An 11,395-nucleotide genomic window follows, 5' to 3' on the forward strand; every position below is an offset into this window, starting at 1 on the left:
GCCAATATTTTTTATATCAGATTTTGATTCAAAATCCTCATTTTTAGATATAATATCAAGAATAACATTGTACACAAATGTCGTAAATAATTACATGAATTCGATTCCACCTTTTTCCTATCATGACATAGTTTATTGAAATCTCATTATTATTTTTACATATTCCACCTTCCTCATTAGTCATGTCATGAATTTCTTCATGGGTATTTACATCCTAACCAAGTATTCTTGACTATTAATTATTTTCCTTTTTTGATGATTTTTATCTTTGGAACCCACTAGTCTACCATGTTTCCAATGTGTTCTAGACTCATTAGTGATAACTTGCTGTGTTGGGATATCAATTTTTTATCGAACATTTGCAGCTGATATATGTGACTTAGTTGCTCTCATTTAGCTCATGATTAAGATTGAGTTATCTTAGATCATCATATTGAAATAGTATGTTTTAACAGTAAACAGTTGTTATAAAGAAAAGTGACTAATTCGTGGTCCGGTCTTATGCAAACATCTTTTGCATATGATGCCCTCACTCGCATGTCTCCATATGAACGATTATGGGATCACCTCGTTTGTATTTAATACAAAGTATGTCGCATCTTTAGTGTCTTCACAACCTTATCCTGATACTTGTAGACCGTTTTGACTATACACTCAAGCTTGATCCTCCTTTACGTCTCCACATAAGGTTGGATTATTCATACTATAGGCAGGGGTTCGTTAGTTGATTGAATTTAGGTTTTACAAGTGCAATTTTACATATTCAATAACAACTTTATTGAGTAAATCTCAACAACTTCTTTATTGTAAATAAGATATTTTTAATTTTACAAACTCTGAGTTTTAGGACATACAACCCAACAAATAGGTCCACATATATCACCATGAATTCATTCTAAAAATGTAGATGATTCAGTCCCCACCTTGATTAGTGATTGTCTAATAATTAATTTGTCTTGACAGCAAGCATCACATGATAATTCATTAGATTGAAGAATCTTCTAGCTCTTCAATGGATGTCCAATTATAGACTCTGGATGACCTAATCTATCATGCCAAAATGTAAATATGTTTGGATTCATGAACTTCAGGTTTATTGTTGCATATATTTCAATTACTCGTATATGAGTATAATACAATCCAGAAGATAAAGCAAGCAACTTTTCTAGTATAAGTTTTTCATATGAGATAGTAGATATGATATAAAGATACTTCATATTATTCTTTCTATTAGTTTCAATATGATAACCACTGCAACGTATGTCTTTAAACCTAAGTAGATTTCTCTTTGATTGACCAAAGAATAATGCATTGTCAATTGTAGAACCTGATATTGTATTGACTTTGCTTCTAACATTGTCAGTTTGAAAAAATATTTTCTACTAGTAAGCATTGTACGTGTAGTTGCATTGTATGCCAGACATAAATCTTATTTACTCATTTTTTAGTCACCCAACATATGAAAATGATACAAGTTTCTTCATTAAAATAAAATAATTACAATAAGAAAAAAAAAACATTTGGAATATATAAAGGTTAACATCTACTCAGAGGGAAAAAAAAAAAAACAAGGAGATGAATAAAAAAAACAACACTAAGTCTAGAGATATTTTCAAAGTCAAAGCAAACATTTGATTTTCCATCAATTTTGCTATTTTTTTCTTCAAGAGATTCAAATAAATCCGCCACATCCAAATTTGTCACATGCGATGGGTCAAATATATCATTATCCTGGAATGTAAAGTTTGCTTCCATATTTTTTCTATTTTTCCTTTAGGGATGCTTGATAGAGATCAACGAAGTGTTTTGACGTACGACACCTACGTGACCATTACTCAGTCATTCTTTATCAGAAGCATTTATTTTCAACACTTTTGGAACTCTTTTATTGTGGAGCTTTTCCTTTGTGATTATCATTTTGTGTGGTTCTTTTTAAATTTGAATGATTATAACAACCACTACGAAAATAATAATTATTTATTCCTCATAGTCACGACCTCGACCACGATTATTATTAAAATTCACAGCATTCACTTCAGGGAATGGTGTCGTTCCGATTGGTTGATATTCATGATTTTTTATTAATAACTCTTTATTTTGTTCGACCATGAGAAGACCTTAAATTAGTTCATAATATTATTTAAAACTTTTATCTCAATATTGTTGTTGCAGAAGCTCGTTCGAGACATGAAATGTAGGATATGTATTCTCTAACATATCAACATCAGTAATTTTCTCTCCCCATAACAACACTTTTCGAATTGATATTAAATGATGTTAAGTTGTAATCATCTACTGATTTGAAATCTTGTAGTCTCAAGTGCATCCACTCATAACGAGCTTTAGGAAGAATAACTATTTTTTTAATAATCATACATCTCTTTCATATTTTTCCACAAGATATGGAAATATTTTATTGTAAGATACTTTATTTTCAATCTCCCATGTAGATGATGATGAAGGAAAAAATAGCTTTTGCTTTGTCCTGACTGGATATCGTATTTCTTTCTTTAATAGTCTCTCCAAGATTCATAGCATCGTGGATTTTGACATCAAGTTCCCGTGACAAATAATTACTTTTGTTAATATCAAGGGCGGCAAATTCTAATTTTGTGAGATTTGTCATGACAACACTATCATAAAATATTGTATTCATATTTGAAATTTAATAGATATTAAATATGCAAGATAACTTTAAATTTATTAATTATAACGAAGAGGAAAAAATCGATATATCTTTAGGACCTACCTTTAGCGAGAAAAACGATAGGAGCTCATGCTGATGACGTGTTATGAATTTGAGGAGCACAACAATGCACAACGAGAATACATATATGAAGAAAATATAATATAATAATAATATATAATAAAACAAATAAATATAATATATAAATATATAAAATAAATAAATAACAAAAAGTAAATAAAATAACAAATAATGAATTTCTCCACTTTCTCCAATCTTTTTGGACTAATCACCAATATGTGTCTTTCAAAATACACCAAATACCGCTATTTATAGGCAATTTGGCAAATAGGAGGTAGATTACATGGACATTATGTGTAATCTTGACACACGTGGACAACACGCGAGGTAATGGATAAGTTACACATGACCAATGTATACTAATAGGGAATATCTATGTTACACCTAATTTAACATATTTATAAAACTCTAAGGGTCGTTTGGTTTAAGGTTTTATAGATACTTGGAAATAAAAGATGCCCGAGAATAGGATGTCTGAAAATAAGATATCTGGGAATCAAAGATGACTGTGTTTGGTTATATATGAGAATGAGAATAGAGTTTCTGGGAATGTGTTACTTTTTTATGCAATTATAAAGTATAAAATTAATCAAAATTAATCTCAATAATTAATTTATGTTTGTTAATTTTTTTACTACATTAAGTTATTAAATCAATTTTAAGCTATTGAAATTTAAATAAATTCACACACTCACCCTCCAATTTAATATATTTGTTATCAATTAAAATTTTTATATTGTACATTTATATTATCAATTTTTATTAAAAATATTGGTAATTAATTTAAATATTTATTTTCCTTTTTTTTCTATAATTTTGTTAACTGAAGAGTTAATTAGCTAATTATTCAATTAAAACTAGAAGTACAAGTGTACAAGTTTAATTGAAAAAAATTATTTTAATATTTATTTATTAATTAATATGTTTCGAAGAGATTATAATTTTAATAAATAATTTATTATGTCAATATATATTTACTAATAAAAATAGATTCAAGTCAATAAATTATTATACCGGCATTATTATTAATAAAATTAATTATATATGTCAATCATAAATTTAATTTAAACATATTTATAAAAATTAAATAAATCAAACAATATCAAGAAAGAATAAAAATAAATAAAATGAAAAGATAAAAAGTAATAGAGAGAAAAATCATTGGAAATGGAGAAAACCTATCTATTTGGGTGGTTATGAAAAACCCACATTGATGAAAATATAAAATGTCTTAGAATAAGATATTCCAATTCTTAAGGTTGAAAACTTCTACCAAACATGGTGATAAGATATATTTTTCATTCTATCTAAAATTAACAGTAATGATATTTTTTTTACTCATTTAGGAGGTTTAAAGGTATTTTTTAAAGTTTTGAAAGTTTAAGGATGTTTATGACATAAAGTACAAATTTTAGAGGTATTTTGTATATTTTAGCCCTTTTTTTACACTAATTTATATCAAATTCAATTAGTTAGAACATCTATATTAGAAGTATAGACTATGTATATAAATTGATAGAACATATTCCACAGCTATCAATTCTAAATAATATTATATTCTTTTTCAAAGTAATATTAGAAAATAGAGAATACTTTGTTGAACTCGCACCAACGAAGAATGAAAAGGAAATAGAGAATAATTGGAATTAAAAAGACAAATGGAAACTTAGAAAATAACAGGTCAATAATGATAAAAATAATAATTAAAAAAACCCAGTTAATACTAAATATAATATGATTTGCTAAAATTCCATTTACATTAAATAAATAAAGAAAAAAAAAAGTCGTGGGATTCATAAAAATAAAAAATCGTGGAGTTTCGTAAACAAAAGAAAAAGGAGGAAGAAGAACGTCATAATCTCATATTCAATAGAAAAATAAATTTAAAAAGAAAAAATAAATATCAATTTATATCCCTAAATTTTAAGAGTGGTATCCATTTAAACATTCAATCCATAATTATACTAATTTAAATATTAAATTAATAATTATATTAATTAAAACAATGAATTTTTATAATTATATTAATTTAAATCTTAAACTTTTATAATTATATTAATTTAAGCTTTTAATTATATTTTATTTTGATATATTTATAAAAATTTAAAATATTGATAGAAAATTTTGTATTTAAATTGATATTAAAAATTTAAAGACTAAATTAATATAATTAAAAATTTATGATTTAAATTGATAAAATTATCGACCATCATTTAAATGATATAATTCCCATAAAAAAAAATCAGTTATGAATTGATATATTTTCTCGAGAATGTAATTTGTCAGCTCAGGAAACCCAAGTTATCCATTTCTCCAGAGCTCCCCTGCAATGGCTTCCCAGAGCAAAAGAGAGAGAAGAGAGAAATGGCTATGGCGATGAGCTTGATTCTGTATCTGAACGTGGCAATTTCAAAGAAGAAAAACAGAGGGCAATGGCAGCCCTAACTTTTCTTCCATAGAAAGCTCTCTCGCTGTGGGTGGTGGGCCCTTGTTCTCTAACCACAACTGTCACCTATTTCTTCAACTTTCACCCAACACCCAACACCCATCACCATTTTTTTCCTCTCTTTCTCTTTCCCTTTCTCTCCTTTTCTCTCTTTTCATCTCACCATCGTCAATTCTTCCTCTTCTTTTTCCTTTTTCCATGTCTTTAATGGCGGCCAAATGCGAATTCTACGCCAAAAGATAAAGGGTCGGTGTTAGATAAGCACCCGGTCATCATTTTTATTCGTTGTCAAGAGAGATGCCTACATTTTAAAAGCTTTATTGTGGTTTTTTGTTCTTCGTGTGGTCGGTGGAATTGCTGAAATTTTTGGACATGGGGAGAGAGGGGGTGGGGTGGTGTTTGTTCTGAAGTGGAGCGTGATGTTTTGGACTTTCTTTGATGGATTTGGAGCGAATTTTAGTTTTATTTCTACCGACTACAGTTCGATTTAGGGTGTCTAATCGCAATTCAGGGAATTTTGTTAAGGCCTCTTGAATCAGTTCGAGATAGAGAATGATTTGTGAATTGTGGCGGGTTTGATGTGATCGAGAACTGAAACTGAAGTCGTGAAATTCTACTGACTCTGAGAATTTGGGGTTTGATGTTTTTGATCAACCTCTGATAAGAAGGAATTGAGGAAAAGCAATTATGAACCATTTGCCATCATGATTTTTTCTTTTCTTTTTTTTTTTTTGGAGGAGATAATGGTCCCTCAGTTGTCTTTTCTTTCAAGTTAACTTCGAATCTCTCGATATTCTAAGATTTTGATGAATTTCTGAGCACGTCATAACGCTTGGATTTGATACCTTGCCATTGCAAGAAGCTGCAATCGAATTCGGCTGTGTTTCTCCCGATTTATCATCTGGATTCCATGTCTGTTCTTCGCTAAACTTGATTTCTAAGGGTCCGCACTCGAGGTTAGTCTGTCCGTGATTTTTCCGGGAAAAAGAAAGCCAGAAATTCTGTTTGTAATCATTTCTAAGAGTTGTTTCTTCTTCATTCTTGTAATCAGAGTTCATGCAACCATATTAGAGAATAGAATTTTGGACTTAATTTTTTAAGAAAATGGCGAAGAAGTCCAAAAGAATTACGGTTCGTTATGAGAAGGATCAGTCAGGCTGTATGTGGGGTTTGATTAGTTTGTTTGATTTCCGCCATGGCCGCGCCTCCAGGAAGTTATTAGCCGACAAGAAGCGTCCGAGCAGGCAAACTGCTGGTAAGAATGTTATTTTTTATACAGAGTTTTCGTAGATCTAAAGATCTATGGTCTCTATTTGAGTTTAATTTCCTTAACTTTTGACCTGGAAGTTCTTGATGATCAAATTTCTTTGGAGAATCATCACATCTTGAGTTTCTGTTCTTAGGCAGTTTTAGTTTTCCTCTTCTCCTTCTTCTTTTTTTCCCCCCCTTCTCTTTTTCCTGCACGCTGTCTAGAATCTTTGTATGTGCAAAAAGTGCATAATACACCCATGAACAACTGACCCCTGGGCTTATTAATTCGTTGCAATTAAACTCTATTGTTATAATTTTGTTAGTGGTTGAGTTCAATTACAATAATTTTATAAGTTCGTGAGTATAATTGCAACAATCTTAAGAATTCAGGGGTGATTTAGGGTTTAGGGTTTAATAATTGTAACAACTTACCTGAGGTGATTTGTGCATTTTCAAATTCAACTGGCGGAGTTTATAATGATGGAGCTTAATTGCAAAAGTTCAGGGTAATTGATTAAATAAAAAAATTCAAAGGTGGGATCGTGGCAACCTCTTATAGTTCATGGTTGGTTTTTGCATTCTTCTCTTGCTTAGACAATGTGCATGTGTTTTCTGGAAACGCTGTGTCACTTGGTTCCGAGTGTTCTCTAATCTCTTCTTCTGCAGGTACTGAAAATTCTAGAAATAAGTTTGAGATTTTGGCTAATTTGGATGAAGATTGTAGTTCTACTTTGGTAAGTTTTCCCAATGTAGATCATTTTTTAGCCGAGAGGGTGTATGGTTTATGTTCTAATTGATTTGATGTTATGCATATTTCAGGACAGTGAAGAACGTAAGATATTGGACATTGGAAAGCCAAGCGTGAAGAAACTCATAGAAGAGGAAATGTTCAATGAGCAGGACTCGAGCAGGATCGAGTGCGAACACTCAGGCCACTTAAAGACGACTGACCTGAAAAAAACGAAGAGTCGAAAGAAAAGCCGTGACATTGATGCCGATTCCTTTAATGCTTCTGAGTATTTGAAGGAACAAAGTGTTGATAATCTTCCTGTTCATGTGATGCTAAAGGAGATCTACAGTCAGATCCATCGAAAGAGCACGAGTGAAATGAAATTTGACCCGGATGACAAAGCAGATATGCAATCAAATGGTTACCTTGCTGATCTAGAACAAAAAGTGGTTGATGCGATTAAGGAATATTTAGGCCAGAAGTTCAATATTGGGAAAGATTTTGCTGAAATTCAGAGAGTTCAACACTCAAGAGAGATCATGGAAGCACTTCAGATTTCCCATTCTGACGACGAGCTGTTTCTAGAACTCGCACAAAACCCAAACTCTGTGTTGCTAAAGTACATTAGAAATTTGCATGATATGTCGATTGAAAAAGTTGACGAACCGAAGTCACACGAATTCAGTGAAGTTAGGCAGTCCGAGGAGCTTGTTGATCATAAACAACGATTATTTTTCAGGAGAAAGGTCAAGCATCGGGGTAGGAGCTTATCAAGAGGGAATGAAAATTCTGACGCGTCAAGTAAAATTGTAATCCTGAAGCCAGGGCCAAAAGGTTTGGTGAGTTCGGATGCTGACAGCATTCATCCATCAGCCCAAAATTCTACTGCTAACGATAAAAAGAAAGTGCTGAATGAGAGGGTTAGTTCTAACTTTTTTCTTGCTGAAATCAAGAGGAGGTTTAAATATGCCATGGGAAAAGATCACCATGAACTCTCTGCTAATGATTCAGATAGATTTCCTTCTGATCATCACTCTAAGAGGGAGAGTGAAAAGGGTGTCGTTAAGGAAAATGGTGCAAGAAATTCTACTAGTAAGGACCACTTTTTTCTTGAAAGAATTGCCAGACCTTCCACTGATGGCACGAGAGGAGAGAAGGTTGGAAAACTCAAAAGCTTGGAAATAAATCAAGATTTGGGAAATATTTATAACAATAGAAGAAGCCCGTCTAATATTTATGTTGAGGCAAAGAAACATCTCTCTGAGATGCTTAGCAGTGGGGATGAGAGTGTAGATTTTTTAAGGGGACACGTCCCTAAGACCCTAGGACGGATTCTCTCTCTTCCTGAGTATAACTTTTCTCCCATTAACAGTCCTAGAAGGGACTGCAAGCTCAGCCCAGTAACTTCAGAGAAGAGAATTTCTTCTAGTAGCAGACTTGTAAGTGCTAATGAAATTATGCCATCCTTCAAGGGCGAAAGTAACGAGACCCCAATCAGTCCAGGAAAATCTCCATTGTGCATTTCTGATGATACCCCAAATGCTGTGCAGCCTCCAATTGACGATAACCACAATATTAACAGTGATTTAGTCGATCAAAGTATAAGAGAAGAAGCCGTGAGTTCTAGTACTAATGGGATGATTTCTGAAGGTATGTATCTCTGAATAGTCCAATTCATGTGGGATTGGCCTAAATGTTAATCGGTTTGGCTAATCATTTAGTTTTATTTATTAATCATTCACGTTCAATAATATACTTGCAGGTGATATCGAGAGTCTAAAAGTAAATGAAATTGCAGTTCATGAGGAGAGAAGTTTTTTGGAGGCTCCCTCTGACTCAAGTGAATCTTCTCTTTCCAGAGATCAGAATGGTGAAATGCCTGATGCATGCAATGATAGAAGTGTTTCTGATGTTCCATCTGACCCGATTGCCTCTCCCCTTATCCGAGAAGAACGTAATGATGACACGCCAGATGTGCTCATTGATGAACCTTCGATAAGCTTGCCTCAAGTAATATATCTTCCAACTTTTTGTGTTTATATCTCTCACTCTCTCCTACCATAAGTCTATAATCTATTAAAAGGTGGATTAGCTTACGATAATGATGAAAATCCTTCTGCAAGATATCTAAGGTGTAATGATAAGCCTGCTTCTGATTTACAAATGGACAATAAATTAATTCCCCATCTATTGAAAATATTAAATGGCAAGTTTTTCCAAAATTTGATGTTCAAATGTTCTGGAAGTAGTTGTACTGCTCAATGTCTTGTAGAATTGGAAAAATGACATGTTTTTTCAAAATTTGATGCTCACAAGTGTTCTAGGCTCAATACCTTGTGGAATGTAGTTTTGCAGTACTGAATCTGCATTCTGTGTTTATTGAAGCGTTTGCCTTAAATTGTTTCGTCTGTCTAGGATTTGTCTGAAGAAAACCAATTGCCTCCATCTCCCTCGGGATCCCCTTCTAGCTTGTTTACTCTTGAAAAGGGTGTTGGAGATTTAGAGGGCGTTTCTGATGTTCCAGAGCGGCCAAGCCCGGTTTCAGTTCTTGAGCCACTATTTGTAGATGATAACATGAGCCCGGTGCATGCCATTTCTCTGCCTGGTAGGCATTAAGAACAGCCACGGAGTTTATCCGTGTATTTTGTGTTTCGTTTTTATCTATTTCAGTAGCAAGTAAAGGTATTGATAATAGAAATTCCCCTGGCTAATATCAGTTTATTCTATCAGCAGGGTTACCAGTACAACCAGTGCATATTGAATTTGACGATCGTGAACCTGCAGAAACCGATAAAGCTAACATTCCGAAATCGTTGAAGGACGATAAGGAAGTGATTTTTGACTATGTGAAGACAGTGTTATCAGCATCAGGCCTTACCTTGAACCAGATCTGTGTAAGGTGGCTTTCTTCAGAACAGCTTCTTGACTTCCTACTAATCGACGAGGTAGAGCTTTTCCCGAACCAGCTGTGCTCTGATCAGAAGCTCCTCTTTGACTGTATTAATGAAGTACTTGCTGATGTCTGTCAAAACTTTCCCCCATGGTTCTCGTTTGTAAAACCTTGTTTACGGTCGGAATATCTTGTTGAGGTTTGTGAAGGAGTATATTGGCATCTTCTTCCAATGCCACAGCCTCTTACGCTGGACCATCTTGTCACGAAGGACATGAACAGAACCCGAACATGGATAAACCTTCATTCTGATGCTGAAACTATTGGTACTGAGACATGTGATGCCATATTCGATGATTTGGTGGATGATACGATATTAAGCTGTGTATGCGATAGTTCAGAATCCGATGATGGCTTTCACATGGAGAATGAAAATGCGAGTGACGACTTGTAAAGAATTGCAGTTAGCCTGCATATGGTAAAATAATCAAAACTTGGGAGGACCCCTTTTTGATGAACTATGGTAATATGACTGAGCTGTTGCTAACTTGGTCTCCTGAGATCTGTGTAGATATCAACCACAATCTTACTACTTCCATAGCCATGGCTTTTCTGGCCTTCCCTGCTCGTTCTAGTTGTCAAATTAATGCCTTCAACAGAGAAGGTTTAAGACTTCGGTCGTCACAAAAACACAGAGTCACGTCCTTTTTTTACAGCTGACTAATATCGACTTTGGGTCGGGTGCAAGGTTTGCACAGTTGTGATATTGGAGGTGGCACCCTCCTTTGTAGATCTTGTAGAGTTCGGTGTGTTGTATTGGTCGAGGAAATCGATATCGTGTGGTTTGATTCATTGATTTTTTTCCCCCTTCTCTTTTCGGGTCACTTGTTAGTGTCGTTTACCTGCGCTTTGCTGCTGTATTTGCAAAGATTATGACAAACTGTGAATTTTGGTTGTGAGAATTGTTTTTTTCCCTCTCTTTTAAGTATGTAATAAAGGGTGTTCCCTATTGACCTCCTCATGCTCTGAAGAAGAAATGTAATGTTTAGCTTCACTTTCCCCTTCTTTCTAGTTGTTGTTGTTTTTTGTTTTTTGTTTTTGTTTAATTTTAATTTTAATTTTTTAACTCAATCCAAATTTCAGATCCAGAACTGATCATACTATGCAAGGTCATTTTGTTTTTCTTTTTCACTAATCTGTAGTTTGGTTGCTTTTATGGTTTAGAACACGTAGATCGGGTCGGTTTAATAATAATATGTTGGTTTAAAAGCATGTTCCAAAACACAGGAACTAAAGAAGTATTTTTTGTCC

The 11,395-nt window shown here is 33.2% G+C and overlaps 1 protein-coding gene across 2 annotated transcripts; it reads left to right on the forward strand.

Moving 5' to 3' along the window:
• Window positions 1–5,035: 5,035 nt before the first annotated feature.
• LOC120077953 lies at window positions 5,036–11,149 on the forward strand. Of its 2 annotated transcripts, none has more exons than XM_039032192.1 (7): window positions 5,036–6,169; window positions 6,265–6,468; window positions 7,131–7,198; window positions 7,284–8,844; window positions 8,957–9,204; window positions 9,610–9,799; window positions 9,928–11,149. In XM_039032192.1, the coding sequence occupies exons 2-7, from the start codon at window positions 6,318–6,320 to the stop codon at window positions 10,536–10,538; spliced, it is 2,829 nt and encodes a 942-aa protein (XP_038888120.1). In that variant the 5' UTR covers window positions 5,036–6,169; window positions 6,265–6,317; the 3' UTR covers window positions 10,539–11,149. The 2 variants fall into 2 exon arrangements, with proteins under 2 accessions (XP_038888120.1, XP_038888053.1); XM_039032125.1 differs by having other exon boundaries at window positions 5,037–6,169; window positions 9,925–11,149.
• The last annotated feature ends 246 nt before the right edge of the window (window positions 11,150–11,395 follow it).

This window comes from Benincasa hispida, chromosome 1 (assembly GCF_009727055.1).
Source record: "Benincasa hispida cultivar B227 chromosome 1, ASM972705v1, whole genome shotgun sequence".
Classification (NCBI taxonomy): Eukaryota; Viridiplantae; Streptophyta; class Magnoliopsida; order Cucurbitales; family Cucurbitaceae; genus Benincasa; species Benincasa hispida.

What these genes read in the sequence shown, in the direction of transcription:
- LOC120077953 (XM_039032125.1), top strand. Translation starts at nt 6,318, where the DNA reads ATGGCGAAGAAGTCCAAAAGAATTACGGTTCGTTATGAGAAGGATCAG. An exon ending in AAGATTGTAGTTCTACTTTG is followed by an intron (nt 7,199 to 7,283) that starts GTAAGTTTTCCC and finishes TGCATATTTCAG; the next exon opens with GACAGTGAAGAACGTAAGAT. An exon ending in CTTCGATAAGCTTGCCTCAA is followed by an intron (nt 9,205 to 9,609) that starts GTAATATATCTT and finishes TCGTCTGTCTAG; the next exon opens with GATTTGTCTGAAGAAAACCA.